Source organism: Ascaphus truei, chromosome 7 (assembly GCF_040206685.1).
Source record: "Ascaphus truei isolate aAscTru1 chromosome 7, aAscTru1.hap1, whole genome shotgun sequence".
Lineage (NCBI taxonomy): Eukaryota > Metazoa > Chordata > Amphibia > Anura > Ascaphidae > Ascaphus > Ascaphus truei.
The window spans coordinates 63607877-63629344 of record NC_134489.1 but is presented as its reverse complement, the minus strand read 5'-3'; the positions used below and the strand labels follow the sequence as shown (position 1 = coordinate 63629344).

Below are 21468 nucleotides of genomic sequence, written 5' to 3'. Positions count from 1 at the left end.
ATTACTTCACCTTAATTATTATTATTAACACTGCATTGTCATTAATATGCAAAAACATGAAGGCAGTTCATAGCCACGAAGCCTGCCTATTAACAATGGGGGGGAATGAGGACTTAATCATGTTTTATTAAACAGATGTCCAACCAATCGATGTTTTCTGTCGTCGGGCGCCTCTTGCTCGGGTGGATCGGCGGTCGATTACTCTGCCCTGCAGGAGGAAGGGCGGGCGCTGCTTTAGCCTCCCCCCGATTGCGTCACATCACCCCAACCCCTCGTACTCACAGCAGCCTATCAATGGTCAAGAGCAACGCACGCGCGGAGTTTCGCGTCCCAGTCGCCCTGACCTTCCCACCTTCATTTCCTCTTATTGGCTGCGCTGTCCAGGAGCAATGATGGCGGCCGCGGACTCACCGCCTGTACAGAGTCACGTGACCGGACCGGAGTGGGGTGGGAGTTCAGCCAATTGGGAGGCCCGAAAGCTCGAGTTCCGAGCCTAGTTAACTTATTCATTCTCATTTGCATAATTGTGGGAGGAATTCGAGGAGGAGGCGGAGCCAGATGCGACCATGAAGTGAGCGATCAGCAGGACTGCACATTTGTCTATATACCGTCTACTATCTATATGCACCTACCATATATACACACACTATATACCGTATACTATCTATATACACACCTATATTATATATATATATATACACACACACACACACACACACACACACACACTATATATCGTCTACTATCTATATGCACCTACCATATATACACACACTATATACCGTATACTATCTATATACACACCTATATTTTATATATATATATATATATATATATACACACACACACCCACACTATATATCGTCTACAATCTATATACACCTACTATATATATGCACACATACTATATACCGTTTTTCTATGTATATACATACACTGCATCTTTTTAATGTACATACATTGTCTATATACACCTCTCTTTGTTATCATCTATATGCTATGTATGTCTGTCTGTCTTTATTTATATAGCGCCATTAATGTACATAGCGCGTCACAGTAGTAATACACGTGACAATTATATAAATAACAGATCATGGGAATAGTGCTTCAGACTTAAAAATTAACATTTAGGAAGAGGTGTTCCTGCTCTGAAGAGCTTACAATCTAATTGCTATATATACACTTACTATATACTTGCTAATATATGATATGTGTGTTAGGCTGCGGTCCCAGTAATGTCTGTGACACGCGCGCCCGGCGGGGGGGGGCGGCGCGTGCACAGCGCTAACCGCGATCTGCGGTCTGGAAGGAGAGGAGAATCTTGCGACGGGAGGGGGCGTGGTCTGGGATTTGCAGGGGCATGGCCATTACGTCACATGGCTGGTTCGCCCTCATTGGGTGAACCGTCGGTGGGGGCGTGGCCACGCCTCCGTCGCTAGGAGTAAACTCAATTTGATTGAGTTGGGAAAAACCCTGCAGCACGGCGCGGCTGCACCTTCAGCGTCACGGTGCGTACTGGGCCCAGTCCCATTGAGGGGCGGTGCTTACACGCACAGTGCACGCCGCGCCGTGCGCACAGGCTGTTACTGGGACCGCAGCCTTATGTAGAAACAGTATATAGGTGATATATCTGGGGCACTCAACCAATCTAGACAAAACAATCTAGAGAATCAAAATGCTCAAGGTAGTTTGCTTGGTAGGCTGCACGTAGATGAGACGGGATCACCGCCCTAGCTCAGAATCACATGTACGGGAAAAAGGAATCCAGGAATCAAACTTGATAAAGGAACGTGTTCTGAAACGTCACCCATTTTTAACCCATTTTTGCGGAAGATGGAATACATTTGAACTTTTACTGACAAACTGAACGAGTGCGGTGGATTATATATATATATATATATATATATATATATATATACACACACTAAAAGAAGCATGCTCGATAGTGTAACACAATTTAATAAAAAATGGAAAGGCGGGGCTTTAAAGAATCGCACTCGCAAACAGTCGAAAATGTGCATTGGTATAACACCTGATAGTGGGTATAAACAGCAGTCGATCCTCTGTAGCAGGCCACGGAGGAGCAGATGATGCTGTCTCAAAGCCAAGATACAGTCTGCTAACAGTAATAATACAGAGATGTTCTCCCAGCAGCAACGATGTCCTATAACTCCACTCATGGAAAAGCAGAGAGCAGCTGTACCAAAGACACCGCGATGAGCAATCAATCGATCTATGCTCCCCTAGGATCGTCTCCACCGCGTCAGCGTCTCAGGGAAAACGTCTCCCAGCACTGTGAGCGGAACTGCGGGATGGTGCTGCTATAAACAGCCCTTCTTTTAGGCCCCGCCTTTTCATTTTTTATTAAATGATGTTACACTATGGAGCATGCACCTCTTTGTTTTGTAGACGGCATTTTGTATGTGGTTAGTCTAGAAGCTGCTACGTCTCCGATTGCCAACTCCGTTTTCCATATCTTGTGATATCCTTTTTGGAGCCAATATATATTTCTTGATGTTTAGCCATTTATATGAGACTTCCTATCATCACTTTATTGAAATCACTTTTGTGTTAGTAAGATGAATTGTCATTAACATATTAAGCTAGGTGTTGATTAGTTACATCCCCATTTGGGTTAACACAGTATATAATATAATAAATATATTTATTCTTTAATTATTGATTATTTATTAGATCTAGCACTGATATCTCTTTTTCTAATATACATATGTATAAAACAAAGAAGCGCTCACCCCAGAGTGTAAAAACGTATTTACATTTAGTCACACAGCTATGACAATAGCTCACTTATAGAATAATCAGCATTTTGTGCAAGACCGTGTGTTTTACAACCCGCCCTGGGAATGTATAAAGTTGTTAGCGAAGTATCCTCAGAGGCACGTCACTTCTATTTAGAATTGTTTGTTTTTAACCAATATTTTTAGTATCTATGCATTAATATCATATGCATTATGATAGTCACCACTGCTTAAATTGGATCCTCCCTTTTCTTTTTCTTTGAGAAATTGGAAAGAAGGAATTTGCTCATTTGATTAAGCGTTCATTTGTTGAAGAGCTATAAAGGGACCCCAATTAGAGTGATGACTATTACCCATGATGAAGTCACATCATTGGTGGCGAAACGCGTTGAATGTGAGGTTCATTCCAGTGCTGCCGACGTCATGCCGTTGACGTATTGTACTTGCTAGAGCACCTCAAGGAGGAAAGATATCTGGCCAACGGACAACAGCAAGCCACTTTGTTCAAACGGGAGCTCATGGAAGATCCACGTATAGCCCAACGGGTGACCTGCCACTGAGGATACTAATCAACTCTACACTTTCCTGGGATGGCTGGTAAAACGCACGGTCTTGCACGAAATGCCAAGTATTCTCTTAATTTCTGTAAGTGAGCTATTGTCGTAGCTGTGTTATTAAATGAAAATACATTTTTACACTATGGAGGGCGCGCTTTCCCCCTTTGTTTTATAGTCTTCGTTTTGGATCCGGTCACATCCTTTAAGAAGCTACCATATACTCCATACTTCAGATCTCTTGTAATCAATGAAGGACACTAGTTTCTTGTGGTTGAAACTCATGGACATATACATATCCTTCCTCTACAAGAATATTCACTTTTTTTTGTTGTTGCACATGGAACACTAAATGCATTGTTTTTACAGTATACACGCACGTGCGCATGCACGCTCACACACATTTTTGCCCATTTATCACAGGAAAATTGATCCTGTTCTGATAAGTGTTCTAACTGAACACAATGCACGTGCCTCCCCTCTCATTCGTTATATATTTTGATTGGGACTTCATTTTTATCGTGATTATTTATATGTTTCTTCCTGCATGGCTTTCCTAATAGGTAGTGGCAGTTTACCAGCCGAGCTGGGTAAATAAAGGATTTATTCATCGTTATTTAACAGGCAGCATAATAATTAAAAGAGTTGTGTTAGCCCAACCATAACCCCAATGTGCCAGCTTAACCCTAATGTTCCAGCCTATTCTAAGGGGAGAAGGAGATTATAGAGCCAGGTAAATACATACATATAAAAAAAATTATTACGCAAAAGAACAAAAAAAAAAAAAAAACCAAAACTTCACTGTGTTTTACTATTTTTTTTTAAGGGATTTGATGGATTAAATAAATACACCTTCCATCTTCACCTGTGAGTGCTGTGGGTCTCTCTCTCTCATCACACAGTATTAATGGCTGGAAAAAAACAAACACTCGTGTTAAAATGCATTAAAATACATATAGGGGACGACAACTACAAGGGATAAAAACTCCAGATATAGTCACCATACACTATGTGAGGAATGACTTAAATCCCAAAAAGTTGTGCAGAACTATCTGTAGACAGCGTGGACAAATGGAAATGTGGAGGATAATAGGCTGTATTGATGCTGAAAATACCAGTGTCTATTCCACTCAGATTGCTGACTAGCTTGTGCAGGGAGAACGTTTGGAAACAACAAGGGCTCGTAAGTTCCACAAGGTAGCGAATAATAAGGCAGATGGATAACTAGCCTTGCATCCACCTTGTGAACATTTGTGTGCCCGATTATTTATATATATATATACTGTGGGCTCTCCATTCATTTTTATTCACACTGATACACATACACACTCTTTCTTCACTTGCTTTCAGTAACCTTTTGACACCTCTAGCCATAAAACACATCCACACCGGGGGAAGGAACAGCACAGATAACATTCCAAGAGACACTGTTTTTAAGTTTACCTTTTGCTTATTCATTGTAACATCGCCGGAAGAAGAGATCAGTGTATCTCGAAAGCTCGCACAAATAAAAGCATTTCGTTAGCCACAGAACGGTATCATCTATTTATTTTTTGATTATTGAAGCTCGGCTAACACGGTACTGATACCTCTACATGTATATATATATATATATATATATATATATATATATATATAATATTTTTTTATATTGCATTTCACTATTCCACTGGTCATATAATCACTTTATGTTTATCTGTTATAACACACCTCATTATTTTCTGTCTCTGGCGCAGATCTTTATTTTTTTTAATATATATATATGTCTGTGTTACTCTCACTCAGGCTGAATATAGAAGGGCTGCTGGTATATTTCCCCTATGAGTATATATACCCGGAGCAATACTCCTACATGTTGGAGCTCAAGAGGACGCTGGATGCCAAGGTAACGTGTCTTAGCGTGTGGTGTGTGAATTTCATGTGTGGAAATGTCTTTTTTTTTTTTTTAAACGTGTTTTGATGCCTCTTGACCTCTCGACGTGTTTTGTGTGTGGTCTCCATGTCACAGGGTCATGGGGTCCTGGAGATGCCGTCTGGGACGGGGAAGACTGTCTCGTTGCTATCTCTAATCGTGGCCTATCAGAGGGTAAGAAACTCTCCCTTCCCCTCCCTCTCTCTCCGCCTTTCCTTTCTGTCCCCCTCTCTCACCATCCCCCTCTCTCTCACATCCCCCTCTCACCATCCCCTTCTCTCTCACCATCCCCTTCTCTCTCACCATCCCCTTCTCTCTCACCACCCCCTCTCTGCATCCCCCTTGCGCTCTTACCCATCCCTCTCTCTCACTCATCCCTCTCTCTCCCTCAACCCTCTCTCTCCCCATCCCCCTTTCTCCCCATCCCCCTTTCTCCCCATCTCTCTCTCTCCCCCATCCCCCTCTCTCCTCCATCCCCCTCTCTCCTCCATCCCCCTCTCTCCCCCATCCCCCTCTCTCTCCCCCCACCCCCCTTGGTCTCTGTGACCGCTATGAAATCCTGTTACCCAGTGTGCTCCCGTAGACTGGTATTAAGCAGAGAGTAGGAGGACCCTGCTCACAACACCAAATTTTTAAGGGGTAATACCGATAGTAATATGGTCACAACTCCTCCCCTACACACAATAAACAGACTAATACAATCAAATAACTTTAATTTAAAAATATATATATATATATTTTTATGTATATGTAACAAATTAGTACAGGGGATAAGTAAATGTAAGTAAAGTTTAAATGACTACTCTAAATATTAAATGAAAGAAAATCAATACAACGATAAATTAAAAGCTATACTAATAAATAATCAATACACTAACTTTGATCTCTATCAGGGATAGATCTCACTTTTTTGTTTCAATCTTTTTTATTGGTTTTCACAGAGTTTTACAATTTGGAGTTACAATAACATTTTGGAAAGGGTAACTCTACAGCCATTTTTCTACATAGAGACAGAAGTTTACCGATTTGATATAACATATTATATATTTTCGTATTGTGACATCTCTAAAATCGAGGACCCTTTCTCCTTCCTTCTTATAAAGTGATAGATCTCACTTTAATAAATTAAAATCTATATCATGTTTACATTTCCCACTGCATCCCCTTATATCCCTCTCCCTCGTTCTCCCCCGCCTTTATCTACCCCCCATTCCTCTTTTCCTCATCTCTCTCCCCCTTCTCTCTCCTCATCCACCCTCTCCTCTCTTTCACCCCCTTAACTCCCTTTCTCCACCTCTGTTCCCTTTCATCCCACTACCCCTTCCCCCCTTCCTTCTTTCCCTCACCCTTCTCCCCCTTCCCATCTCCCTCCTCACCTCGCTTCCCCCTCGGTTCACTCCCCTTTCCCCTCTCTCCTCCCCCCCTTTCCTCTACCTCATTCCCCCCCCCCACTTCCTCCTCTTTCTTTCCTCCTCATCCCTCTCCACCACCATCTCCACTACCCCTTCTCCTCCCCTTCACCCCCCTCTACTCCCCTTCATCCCTCTTCTCCCCCTTCCTTCTTGCCCTCCCCCTCTTCTCCCCCCTTCCCCTCTTCTCCCCCTTCCCCTCTTTTCCCCCCTTCCCCTCTTCCTTCCTGCCCTCAACTTCTACCTGCCCTTTCCCCCTCTCCTCCCTACTCCCTATTTCCTCCCTCTTCCCCCCTCTCCTCCCCTCCTGCTCCTGCTCCTCCTTTCCACCCTCTCCTCCTCTACCTCACCCCTCTTTCTCTCACCTTCCCTCTCTTCCAGATGTACCCTCTCGAAGTCACCAAATTAATTTACTGCTCCCGAACCGTTCCGGAGATAGAAAAGGTGAGGCGCTCATTATCCTAATTACGGCTTCATTAATTAACACGTATTAACTATGTATTTAATGATTGTGGAGGGAGGGGAGGGGTAGATAGCTGGTCATTTCTGTTACCATCACTAATTAATGGTAATTAACGTTAACAAGGTGGTGGAGGAGCTGAGGAAGCTGATTGATTACACTCAGACTCAGACCGGGGAGACACTAAACTTCCTGGCTCTCGCTCTGAGTTCCAGGCGCAACTTGTGTGTGAATCCGGAGGTGAGCAGTCTCTGTCTGGTGGTCTGTCTATGTCTGTCACGGAGTCCCTCCTTCTTTTGCCCTCTCTCTCTGTATCCTTCTATCCGTCTCTATGTATCTATATATATCTGTGTATTAGTCTGTTTACCTGTTTATCGTGAGTGTCTGTGTGTGTGTGTGTGTGTCTGTCTGTGTGTGTGTGTCTGTGTGTGTGTGTTTGTGTATCTTTCTATTACACTCCCTGTGTGTGCCTAGTTACTGTTCTCTCCCTCCTTCTTTCCCTTACACAGGTCAGCGCTTTACGCTTTGGTAAGGAGATAGACGGGCGCTGTCACAGTCTCACTGCCTCCTTTGTGCGGTCTCAGCGGCAAACAGACCCCAGCGTTCCCTCCTGTCACTTCTACGAGGTATCGTTAGAATCGGCTGGGCTTCTATAATTATTACTAATTAATATTCTTCATTCATTAATTGGGATATTCAAAACCAGAACTAACTGCACACACGCGTGCACCGAACACACACACTCTGTATGGTATAGAGACTGCACTATATACATGCAGATACTACAGACACACTATACACACACCCTCCCTCCCTGTGTCTCGCCGGCTGAGCTGACACTCTGCCCACTGTAGGAGTTTGAATCTGTGGGCCGGCAGACTCCTCTCCCCCCCGGTGTCTACAATCTGGACGACCTCAGGACTTTGGGAAAACAACGAGGGTGGTGTCCATATTACCTCGCCCGCCACGCAGTGAGTGTCACACAACCCCTTCCGTCTCACCCCCATCTTGTGTATAGGTGTGCGTGTGTAACATTGTTCAGTGTCAGTGTGTAATTATGTATCTTGTCATTTGGTAACGTTGTGCCGGTGTGCCCATTGAGTAATGTATGTAACATAGTGGTGTTGTGTAGCACTCTGCGCTGTGACTTCATTGTGTATCATTATGTGGTTGTGTAGCGCTTGCACTGCAGTGGGGTTGTGTATCATAGTGCTGTGTAATTTTGTAGTTGTTGCAGTGCAGTGTGGTTGTATACAGTTATCATTACCTCCTGGATCCTAAGATCGCTGATCTCGTCTCCCGGGAACTCGCGAAGAAATCAGTTGTGGTCTTTGACGAAGCTCATAATATCGGTGAGATATATTCCTTTGTCTGCCCGTAGGTACCATTCCCTCCATCGATCTATCTATCGATCTGTATACCTAACTATCTGTCTATCTGTGTATCTATCTATATTTATCTAACTATCGATGTATTGGTCGGTCTGTTATTTATCTGTGTATCTATTTCTCTCGCTCCCAATCTCTCTTTCTCTGTCTCTCTCTTTCTCTCTGACTCTTTTCTGCTGTCTCTTTAGATAATGTTTGCATTGACTCAATGAGTGTTACCATCACACGCCGTACATTAGAGCGCTGTCAGAACAACATTGAGACACTCAACAATACTATACAGAGGTGAGCATGAGGGCGAGATAAAGGGAGGGTAAGAGAGAGGGTGGGGAGATGTATGTAGTCTAGAGGTTCAGTGTCTCATCCTCAGAATTAAAGAGACAGACGCCCAGAAGCTGAAGGAGGAATACAGCCGTATGGTCGAGGGACTGAGGGAGGCGAATGTTGCCCGGGAAACTGACGTGTATCTGTCCAATCCGGTGTTACCTGATGAGATTCTACAAGGTGAGATAGGTGGAGAGATGGGGTATATACGCAGTGTGATAGAGGAGTGTGTGTGTATATGTACGATGATTTGAAAATATAACCACCATCATCATTTTCAGCCCTTGTCGATCCACTGCTGGATGAAGGCCTCCCCAATGATCTTTCAGACACTGCGGTTACAGCTTCTCTTCTCTACTTTGCTCCAAACATTTTCTAATTTCATGCTCCCATCTTACTTTTGGTCGTAGTCTTGGTCTTTTAATCTCTCTTGGAATCCAGTCGAGTACCATCTTTGTCCAACACTGGTAATTTCTTCTTACGATACGTGCGACCCACTGCCCTTTTAATTTCTTCACCCGTGTGATGATGTCGCTGACTTTTGTTTGCTCTCGCACCATTTCATTCTTTTCCCTGTCCCTTCGGGTAATACCCAGCATACATCTCTCCATACGTCTGTGAGTTGTCTGAAGATTCTGAATTATCTTTGCATTTAGGGTCCAGGTTTCACATCCACATGTGAGCACAAAACACACAGGTCGAAAACTTTACTCTTGAGGCACAGTGGAAGGTTCTCTTACATGGAATTCTTTCTTACAAATGCTCTCCATCCCATATTCGTTCTTCTGTTGATTTCATTCGAAAGGTTCCTATCCATCTTTGCAGACTTGACACATTTGTTGAACATTACTTTGGTCTTGCTGAGATTCATATGCAGGCTCTCTTTCTTACTTACTTTGGTGAGTTCTCTGATTTGTTGGAGGTCTTCTAAACTTGTGGCAAAAATAACAATGTCATCAGCAAATCGTAGGTGACTCAAGTATTCACCGTTGATTTGAATTCTTTTTCCTTCCCAATGCAATGCAAAGAAAAGTGAACAAAGACTGTAGCAGCGCACCAATTGTAATGTGAAAAAGAATATCGCTTGCAGCAGTGGGGAATAAAAATATCTGTGTAAACCCAAAACGTGATGATTTCACAGAAATTTACAATAGCGTGTCAGCTCTGAAAAGGGCTGATGCAGTGATGAGAAGCGATAACAAAAATCCATATGGAAAAAGTGAAAATTACAAAACCTTATCTAAAAGGCTAAGACTAAGGGAGTGCTGCTATAAAGATGGCTCGTCATCTCGAAAGCTATAAAAAAAAACAGAAGGACAAGCGCACAACTCTCATAGAGTAGTAGGTTAAAAATGCTATGTATTTTGATTAAGGTGAGTTTCACATGTACAAAATAGCAGATCTTTTAAGCTTTTCATGTAACACAATGATATGGGTTACCGCGAGCTTCGATCAGGGGAACAAGGTGACCGTTGCAGGGTGAGTAGTAGAACTTCTGAACAGTGCACTCGAGGTCTCTTGCTCTACAGCGGGACTGCAACCAGTACGACCGGCGTGGCACTTGGGGAGTGTTTCTCCAAGAGCAGTGGCTGATGATGTCCCCGATGCGTCACTAGAGCGACCATGTAGCGAGTCGGCAAATGCGGAAGATGTTACAAACAAGTGAACCGCACTAAATAAAAGTCCAGAGACAGTCCAATGACAGTCCGTAAACCACAGAATAAACGTTCCAACGCGTTTCGTGGTATGATGGTACTTCATCAGGGACTAGAATAGCAATAAACATGCTAACATTTAAACCCCTCTTTCTCTTACAATTGGACGAGAACGGGGGGTGTTAGATGACTCAGATTGAGATAGGTAGCTCACATAGCTGAACCTAATCAGCAATCAACAGAGAGAAAAAAACACATACATTAATCTTTAAAAACATGTAAAAATACATATCATATAAAAATATACAGGAAAATAACAGCTGAAACGAAAAAGATGATGTTCCCCTGATCGTAGGTCGGTAGTGCAAGATATCCACGTCGCTCGTGAGGACCAGTTACGGATGGTGTTGCGGTAACCCATGTTGGGAGAAGGAGTGGCACTGAGAGTTTGAAGCAGGGGAGCCTGGTTCAATTCCCGGTGTCAGCTCCTTGTGACCTTGGGCAAGTCACTTTATCTCCCTGTGCCTCAGACACCAAAAAATAGATTGTAAGCTCCACGGGGCAGGGACCTCAGCCTGCAAAATGTCTATGTAAAGCGCTGCGTACAACTAGCAGCGCTATACAAGAACATGCTATTATTATTATTATTATTATTACATGAAAAGCTTAAAAGTTCTGCTATTTTTTTAAGTGTGGTACTCACCTTGTTCAAAATATATACCATTTTTTAACCTACAATATGAGAGTCGATCGCTTCTCCTCCTGGTTTTTTTATAGCTTTCCCAATGTAATGTCTTGAACAATTCTTCCAAGGGTTACTGTGAAAAGCTTTGGTGACATGATGTCTCACTTTCGCACTCCCTTTTTGATGCTTATCCTGCTTGTGTCCCCTTTGTAATCTAATGGTTGATGTGGCATTCTCGTAAATATTCTTTAAAATGTACGCTTCTTCAACATTTTGTCTTCTTAATGCATTTAGAAACGCTGAAGTGTAGACCAAATCAAATGCTTTTTCGTATCTACCAATTATAAGCGGAGTGGTTGATCGTATTAATGACTTGGGGAAATCACTTCTTGTACGACTTGGATGTGGTCCATTGTGTTGAATCCACTGGGAAAACCTTCTTGTTCTCTAGGCTGGGCAAAGTCCAGGGTCTGTTGTAGGCAATGAGTGGGTATCTTCGTAGAAATACGTAGATACACGCCTCTAAGTTTAAAGAAGACGTAGCAGCGACTTATCATGGGGATAAAAATCCATGAAGAATGGGAAGGCCCCTGGGGAAGATGGAACAACAACTGAAATCTTCAAAGTAACTGTGGAACAAGTAGACTTCTTTACATGCTGCTTGTAGAACAGGGACATTCCAGAACACTGGAGCAATGCCATAGCTTTCCTCATTCACAGGAACGGAGACAAAGATGACATTGAGAACTACAAAGCAATCAATTTATTTCCAATCACTTACAAGATTTTTACAACAATACTCGCTTATCGGCTTCAACAGACCCATGGCTTCACAGTGGATTTAACACAATGGACCACATCCTGGTTTTACAAGAAGTGAAATCTCAAAGTAATTCATACGATCTACTACTCATTTTAGGATTCATAGGTTATGAAAAAGCATTTGATTCTGTCTACACCCCAGCTGGTCTAAATGCATTAAGAAGACAGAGTTGGTGAAGCGTACACTGATGTTTTAAGGAACGTTTTATGAGAATGTCACGTCAACCGTTGGATTACATGAAGGTAAAAGCAAGATAAGGATCAGTAAGGGAGTGTGACAGGGAGACACCATGTCACCAAAGTTTGTTTACAGCAACACTTGAAGAATTGTTCAAGACATTAAATTGGGAAGAAAAAGGAATCAAAATCAACAGTAAATACTTGAGTTTAGGAGTACATAGGAGCAGGGTTCGCTCTGTGTATGCGCTACACAAGACATTGAGATAGGTAATCACCTACCATTTGCAGACAGTTATTTTTGCCGCAAGTCCAGAAGACCTCCGTCAACAAATTGGAGAACTTACGGAAGCAAGTAGGAAGAAACAAGACAATTTGTCAAGGGAACCTTCCACTGTGCCTCAAGCGGAAAGTGTTCAACCAGCGTATCCTGCCTGTGCTCACGTACGTATGGATGTGAATCGTGGATCCTAAATTGGAAAGCAAACAAGTCAGTAACATCCTCACAAGGGTGAAGAAATTAAAATGGCAGTGGGTCGGACATATCACAAGAAGAAATGACCAGTGTTGGACACAGATGGTACTCAACTGGATTCCAAGAGAGATTAAAAGACCAAGACGACGACCAAAAGTTAGAAGGGAGGATGAGATCAGTAAATGTGTTGGAGCAATTTGGAGAAGACAGGCTGCAACCGCAGTGAAAGAAGATGATTAAACATGTATTATTTATTTATTTATCAAATGTTTTACCAGGAAGTAATACACTGAGAGTTACCTCTCGTTTTCAAGTATGTCCTGGGCATAGTTAATATGACAAATAATACATGGTTAAAAACACAGTTACATAAATGAACAGGGTATACATTATATACAAGACATTGCATGCACAGTTAGAGAATATGTATATTATAGGCTTATGTAACAGTTCCAGACCAGATTAAAATGTGAGACAGCCTTAGATTTGAAAGAACTTAGACTGGTGGCGGCTGTGAGAGTCTCTGGTAGGTTGTTCCAGTTTTGGGGTGCACGGTAAGAGAAGGAGGAACGGCCGGATACTTTGTTGGGCCTTGGGACTATAAACAGTCTTTTGGAGTCAGATCTCAGGTGATAAATGCTGCATGTTGTAGGGGTGAGGAGCTTGTTCAGATAGCTGGGTAGCTTGCCCAGAAAGTATTTGAAGGCAAGACAGGAAAGGTGAACTTTGTGCCTAGACTCGAGTGATGACCAGTCTAGTTCTTTGAGCATTTTGCAGTGATGTGTGTTGTAGTTGCATTGGAGAATGAAACGACAAATTGAATTGTAGAGGGTGTCAAGTTTGCTAAGGTGGGTTTGGGGTGCCGAGCCATATACTATGTCTCCATAGTCTATAATTGGCATTCGCATCTGCTGTGCGATACGCTTTCTGACCAGCAGGCTTAGGGAGGATTTGTTCCTGTAAAGTACCCCTAGTTTGCCATAGGTTTTGGATGTCCGGGTATCAATGTGCATTCCGAATTTTAAGTGGGAGTCAAACCATAAGCCCAGGTATTTAAAACTAGTGACAGGGGTTAGGGTGGTGTTAGCGTTGGTTCTAATATGGAGCTCAGTCACTGGAAGCTTTAAAAATATAGTCTTGGTCCCAAATACCATTGTTACAGTCTTGTCAGTGTTTAAAAACAGTTTGTTTTGCAAAATCCAGTTTTCGAGTCTCAAAAAGTCAGACTGAAGTATGTGTTGAAGGTCAGAGAGGCTATGGCTGTGTGCATATAGGATTGTGTCATCTGCATACATGTGTATTGAGGCTTCCTGACAAGCTGTGGGATAGCCCTAACTTTTAAAAGAAGTGATATAAAAAATGTGACCTAATAAAAGTGAAGACACCCTATAAATATAAATTGATTATAAATGTGATAGGAAGCAGGCACACCAGGCTGTGCTCAAAGCTGTGACCATGCAGCAAGCTTAAGCCTATAAGGAACCATGTTAAAAATGGTTTTTGAGGCAAAAAGTGACACTGTGTGCTCATTTGCATGTCATTTCCTAGAATCCCTTGCTGCAGTGGAAGTGCTGTATGCTGGGTGATAATGGGGAAAGGCGGGGTTGCAGACCTGCCTAAGACATGCAGATGAGCATACAGTTGTATTTGCATATTTGCTTTCCTGTGGAGGGTTTTTGTCACTTTTTTTACTCACCATAACTTAACTCAGTATTATGGTATATATATATATATATATATATATATATATATATATATATTCCCTCTTTGAGGACCGAAACGTTGAGTCTCTGTGTGTGCCATTTTATACCAATATACTCATTTTGGATTACAACAGAGTGCTGTCTTTTCATTTCCTATACTAATGACGTACATGAAATAAATTGCACACTAACAATAAGTCCAAAAATCGTCCAGGAACAGTCTGTGAAAACCAACAAGAGTCACAAAAGGATATTAGATGGTGTAGAATCCAAATATCAGAAATGAATCGCAGGCAGCGAGATGGGGACATCGGGCAGGTTCAGAGGATTGACCAAATCCAAAAGTACAATCCTTAAACAGAGAAAAGAGAAGCCCGTGCCCCATAGCGTCATTTGGTTTAAATCAATCAATATGATCAAATCATCACACTCACAAATGTAGTAGGTATTAAAGCCCATGAAACGCCCAGTAGCTGTGGTCGCCGGCTTCTCTGTGCTCCCTTGGATGAGAGATCGACTTTTATCGTTCTGATACAAGATCCAGTCAGCGACAATAAAGTGTCAAACGTGGAATTATAGCATGAAGAGTCCATTACAGAACAAGGTAATACGTAAGTGGCACGTGTATGCAACCGCAGTACCGGGAAGGTAATTGGGGAGGCCTTCATCCAGCAGTGGATCAACAAGGGCTGAATATAATGATGATGATATATATATATATATATATATATATATATAAATAAATTCATGTCTGCCCCACAGAGGCGGTCCCCGGGTGCATACGCAGCGCTGTGCACTTCATTGGCTTCCTGCGGCGGTTTGTGGGATACGTCAAGTCGCGGCTCCGTGGGGGTCACGTGACCCAGGAAGGCCCCGCCTCCTTCCTCCGGGATCTGTTCGAGAAGGTCTGCATTGAGAGAAAGCCTCTGAGGTGAGCCGGTCCTTTAAATTCCACCCCCCCATATGCAGGACCCTAAATGGGGGATATAGGGGCAGCTATATATATATATATATATATCTCTATATATATCTCTCTATATATCTGCACATCCCTCTGTGATAGGCTGAATGGCCTGTCACTCAACCAGAGACAGCCAGTGAGACTGCACATTGGCTGTGTAACATCTTAAGTGTCTGTGGCATTGAAATTGGAGGTGCAGAATACAAGAACTGGACTTTGCCCTTCGGGCAGGGATTTCCTTTCCTATTGTCTGACTTTGCTGCACTTATTGTATTAGTATAATTCCCCGTACTGTATTGTCTTTGCAAAGTGCTGAGTACACTGTCTGCACTATATAAATAAAGATATATACATATATCCCCCTCTGTGATAGACTGAGCGGCCTCTCCTTGCTGTCTCCACTGCCATTAAAATCCCCTCAGCCTTTGTTTCCTGGGTGAGTGAGAGGCCGCTCAGTCTATCACAGAGAGGGATATATGTATATCTTTATATAGCGCCAATAGTGTACTCAGCGCTTAACAAAGACAATACAGTACAGGGAATTATAATAATACAATAAGTGCAGCAAAGTCAGACAATAGGAAAGGAAATCCCTGCCGAAGGGCAAAGTCCAGTTCTTGTATTCTGCACCTCCAATTTCAATGCCACAGACACTTCATAAGTAACACTTAAGATGTTACACAGGATGTTCAGTCTTATTGGCTGTCCCTGAGTGAGTGACAGGCCGCTTAGCCTATTACAGAGGGGGAGGGATGTGCATCCTCACTAGCTGTCTCTGGGTGAATGACAGGCCCTTCAGCCTATCACAGAGGGACGTGCTGACATCCTTAGAGAAATATATGAATACTAATCAGAGATAAAGATAATCTGATCAAACAAATGACAGAAAAACTTGATATTTTTCAACCTTTATTTATCCACAAATGATTCCACATTTAATACCCATGTGTGAAAAAGTATGTGAACCTTTAGATTCAGAACCTGGTGGCGCCCCCTTGAGCAGCAATGACTTCAACTGTTTCCTGTAACTGCTGGTCAGTGTCTCACACCGGTTTTGAGGAATTTTGGCCCATTCCTCCTTATAGAACTGCTTCAACTCATGACCCACTTTCGGTTCAGCTTCTGCTCACGAACGGATGTCCTAACATTCTCCTCTAGAATCTCCTGATACAATGCAGAATTCATGGTTGTGTCAATGATGGTAAGCCGTCCAAATCGTGAGGCAGCGAAGCAGCCCCAAACCATCACACTCCCACCACCATGCTTGATGGTTGGGATGAGGTTTTTCGGTTCGAGGCAGTGTTTGGTTTTCGCCAAACATAACGTTTCTCATTGAGGCCAAAAAGTTCTACCTTTGACTAAGTCTGTCCAGAGAAAATTGTTCCAGAAGTCTTGTGGATCATCTATGTGATCTTTGGCGAACTTCAGAGAGGTTTTAATGTTCTTTTTAGAGAGCAGTGATTTCCTCCTGGCTATCCTTCCATGAACACCATTCTTGTTCAATATTTTTCTGATAGTTGAGTCATGAACACTCACATTAGCCAAGGCGAGAGGCCTGCAAGATCCTTCGATGTTCCTCTGGGGTTCTTTGTGACTTCCTGGATGATTTGCCAGTTTGATCTTGGAGAGATTTTGGTAGGACGGCCGCTCCTGGGTAGAGTGACTTTGGTCTTGAACTTTGTCCGTTTGTAGACAATCTGTCTGACAGTGGATTGGTGGAGCCCCAAATGATGGGCACCAATAACTGCTTTTCTGAGGTCCTCAGAGATTTCTTTTGATCCTGGCCTGACCTGTTTCCACACACCTGTATGATGAAGACCAAACTCCCAAAGTTTCTGATCTTTATATAGGATGGGGCATCCGAAACACACACTTTACGATCTAGCTAATTATTTAAATACCTGTTTCTAATTATCCCCTTTAATGTAGCTGATAAAAACAGGGTTTCACTTACTTTGGCACATACACGGACTATTAATTACTCAATGTTTCTCTAATTCATACATCATTTTGCTTCAAAAGACATGGAATTGGTTAATATAAACCCTATTGGATATTTAAGAAAACACCGCTGGTTTTGATTTTGAGAAGGTTATCATGGAAAAACTATGGAATTTCCAAAATTATCATTGGGATGCACCCTGGTATACAAACATAATAAACACTTTATTTAATACAGTCGCTAAAAAGCATTTAAAGAAAGTCCCCGTAACCTCAATTATAATAAAGAGCGTGGTCTGACATCAACATATCCAATCATGTCACAACAGACACCTAGTTGGTAAAGAATGTAATCGTAGGTTCTATCTCTTCAGCTTGCAAAGACAAGGACTGGACATATAGGCTTGTACTGCACAGGATGTACAAAGATCCGTATCAATCCCAGTGATCAAAAAAAGGGCCTAGGCAGTCCAATAAAACAGAGTATTTAAGGCCTCGTGAATACTTAGCAAGCCGAAGAGTCCCGGATATATTCAAAACTGAAGAGTTCTCCACAGTGTCCGACCGCAGCATTAATGCACCCAAATATCTCGAGGACAGATTTTTTTCTATCACTGTTGTTCTGCTCCCCACCATCTTGCTCTGACCGGCCGGTCTAGGAGGTATGTTACAGGCATACCCCGCTTTAAGTACACTCACTTTAAGTACACTCGCGAGTAAGTACATATCGCCCAATAGGCAAACGGCAGCTCACGCATGCGCCTGTCATCACGTCCTGAACAGCAATACCCGCTCCCTACCTGTACCGAAGCTGTGCGCAAGCGGGGAGACTATAGAGCCTGTTACAAATGCCTTAATTACATTAGTTATGCACGTATATAACGATTGCAGTACAGTACAGGCATCGATAAGTGGAAAAAAGGTAGTGCTTCACTTTAAGTACATTTTCGCTTTACATACATGCTCCGGTCCCATTGCGTACGCTAATGCGGGGTATGCCTGTATAATCTTGTTGATTCCTCTCTCCATTTGTTACTTCATGAGGCAGAACCTACAATGACATTGTTTACCAATTAGGTGTTTGTTGTGCCATGATTGGATATGTTGATGTCAGACCACGCTCTTTATTATTATTGAGGTTACGAGGGACTTTCTTTGAATGTGGTTTTAGTGACTGTATTTAATAAAGTGATTATTATGATGTTTGTATACCAGAGTGCTTTGTTTTCGGGATACTTTTCTCTTGGTGGTAGTCATATTATACCCATCATCACTTTATATATAACAAAAAACGGCTCCTTGATCTCAGAAACCATCATGCACAATTTGGTAACAATATCTTAAGAGGTGTCCAAATGCATAGTCAGCCGGCAAAGAGGTTTCCAAAATATGCACCAGATCTTTGGGTTCTGTATATATGTATCCCTATATATAGACATACACACATTCACATCTCGTATATATATATTTCTGATATAAAGGCATTCCAAAATACACTCAGGAAGAAAAAAGAGTAATTCTAAAGTACTCAATAAATAGTATAAATATAAACTTCAAGTGACTATGAATAAACTTTTACTATAAAAAAAAAATATATATATATATATATATATATATATATACACGAGATGTAAATGTGTGTATGTCTATATATAGGGATACATATATACAGAACCCAAAGATTTGCTATATATTTTGGAAACCTGTTTGCCGGCTCACAATGCGTTTGGACACCTCTTAAGATATCATAACCAAATTGTGCATGATGGTTTCTGAGCTCAAGGAGCACATTTTGTCTATGTTTGGATACAAAGTACAAATGACATCAACAATAACATAACTGATGACATCACAAATGACATGTTCCCATCACACAAGCCTCAAACTACCACTTAGTCTTGGTCACTCTGAAAATCCAATTTGCAACATTCGCAAAAATACAGGCGCAGCCAAAGTTCTTCCAGAGAGCGAGGTCACTGTTTGGGAGAACAGTACAATGTCCCACACCCATGCATTAGAGGCTCTCGATCGAAAAATTCAGGAACTCAGAGGCAGCAATGAAACTATAATGGGTGGAGTTGTTGTTTTAGCAGGGATTTCACATTAACAAACAAAACAAATGTAATTATCCATCTGTAAATGTCAGTATTTTCTATTTGATTAGAATTCCCGAGCAACGCCGGGTACTTTGGGCTCCCGGGGCGAGTGCATTTTGCCCGCTGTCGAGTGGCGTCTCCCGGCATTTTCCTGTCTCCCCCTGCATCTCCCTTGAAAATGGCCACGCCACGTAGCCATGACGACGACACGCTACGTGACGTCATGACGTCAAGCCCAACACAGTGGCAGAGGAGCGGGCACCTGACCGCAGGGGCTAGTCTCCCCTCTCCCCCGGTCCACATCTTGCTTCTCCTCTCCTCTTTGGCATGCTGTTCCCCCCCTCCCCCCCCCTCCCCAGTCTGGCGTGCCAGAGGAAGGAGGGGAGTTCCTCTGTGGGGAGGAAGCATGGTTGAGGGTTGTCAGGCAATTCCCGCGCGGTAGACTCCTGAGGTGCCAGTGGGGAGCTGCTGAGGTACTGTGACCAAACTGTGTCTCGGGTTTGGGGGGTATGAGGAGATCAGAGGAGGATGCTGGCTGCCCTCAGCTGATCACAGAACAGCTGTAGCCGGTAGGAGGAGAGCAGGGCTGTCTGCAGCTTCTGGGCAGCAGGTGGTGCTGCAGAGCTCTCCATAACTGCTCCTCACTAGATCTCCCGGTTTCTCTGTGTTTCTGTTTTGGTAAGTGTGTGGGTAAGTGTGTCTGTAAGTGTGTGTCTGTGTGTGTGTGTGTGTGTCTGTGTAGGTAAGTGTGTGTGTGTGTGTGTGTGTGTGTGTGTGTGTGTGTGTGTGTGTGTGTGTGTGTGTGTGTGTGTGTGTGTGTGTGTGTGTGTGGTAAGTGTGGTAAGTGTGGTAAGTGTGGTAAGTGTGTGGGTGTGGATGGAGGTGGGAGAGAGCATGGGAGATTGACGGGAAAGAGGGAGAGGAGATAGAGGAGGAGAGAGAGGGTGGAGGTGAGGGAGAATGGGTGAGAGGGAGGTGAGAGAGAGGATGGTGGTGAGGGAGGAGAGAGAGAGGATGGTGGGGAGAGTGAGGAGATGCAGAATTGTAGACTTGTGCCACTACAAATGTGGCAGATTGTTTTGGGAAAATAAAATGGGAAAAGAATGGTGCGGAGAGACGCAGAATTTTTCTTATTGGGAATTTATTCAACTTTTTTAAATTGGGGGCGGGGCCCGAGGCGAGTAGCTTTTTTGGTTGGGCGAGTAACTTTTTGTGTAATTTGTCAAGCCGTGTGTATGTGTGTGTGTATATATATATATGTATGTGTGTGTGTGTGTGTGTATATATATATATATATATATATATATATATATATATATATATATATATATATATATATATATATATATATATATATATATATATAAAAACAAATGTACAATACAAATATTTAAAATATATTGGTTGCCAAATCCATAAATGGAGAACAAGTTTTGGGGAAAAGAATCCCACGTGCAGAATACGTTTGTACAGGATCTATCTGACTGACCAATCGGATTCAGAATACTCGCAGTTTGTGCCCTGGATGTTCATTCGCTCCACTTCACGTGTCGTCCGAGGTACAGGAAATCACCGCCAGTCACAAACGCACGTCCGGGGCACTAATGGCGAGTATACACACCACAGACGCTAGGGTAACGGAGTGGGCACCCCAAATTTCCCCGGGAGCTCCCTGACTCTGGGAGATTATTGGTATGCTGTATTTTTATTGACGGCAGGGAGTATAATACTTGCCCTTTGTGTGTTATGTATTGTGAATTCAAACGTGCTTCACAATTTAATCCTGGGTGCTTCTTCCATTTTGTTTTTCAAGGAAGACATAAGAGAGCGTGAGTTAGAGAGGGGTGGGGTAAGGGAGTGGGTGGAGGGAGGTCTAAGGGGAGGGGGGAGTAAGAGAAAGAGAGGGGACGAGGGGGAGGGAGAGAGGGTGGTGAGAAGGGGGAGGGAAAGAGGGTGGTGAGAAGGGGAGAGGAAGAGATGATACTGTCTATTTCAGGTTCTGCTCGGAGCGCCTACGCTCTCTAACACGCACACTCGAGATTGCTGACATCACAGATTTCTCTCCCCTCACGCTCATTGCGAACTTCGCCACTCTCGTCAGCACGTACACCAAAGGTTAGAGACTGCTGCACTCTGTTTCTCGCTTT

At 42.9% G+C, this 21468-nt stretch overlaps 1 protein-coding gene across 2 annotated transcripts in view; it reads left to right on the top strand.

The window, feature by feature from the left end:
- Positions 1-319: 319 nt before the first annotated feature.
- Positions 320-21468, top strand: part of ERCC2 (ERCC excision repair 2, TFIIH core complex helicase subunit) — a 32938-nt gene continuing 11789 nt past the window's right edge. Inside the window, exons 1-12 of one of the 2 annotated variants that reach the window (XM_075608773.1) lie at positions 320-571; positions 5099-5198; positions 5322-5399; positions 7016-7078; positions 7221-7334; positions 7604-7720; positions 7949-8065; positions 8323-8446; positions 8671-8767; positions 8853-8986; positions 15086-15254; positions 21318-21436. In XM_075608773.1, the coding sequence (XP_075464888.1) occupies positions 567-571; positions 5099-5198; positions 5322-5399; positions 7016-7078; positions 7221-7334; positions 7604-7720; positions 7949-8065; positions 8323-8446; positions 8671-8767; positions 8853-8986; positions 15086-15254; positions 21318-21436 (1237 nt within the window). In that variant the 5' untranslated portion in view covers positions 320-566. Of the gene's footprint in view, positions 572-5098; positions 5199-5321; positions 5400-7015; positions 7079-7220; positions 7335-7603; positions 7721-7948; positions 8066-8322; positions 8447-8670; positions 8768-8852; positions 8987-15085; positions 15255-21317; positions 21437-21468 lie in introns of those variants that run through there. The other variant, XR_012802671.1, reaches the window with a different exon arrangement.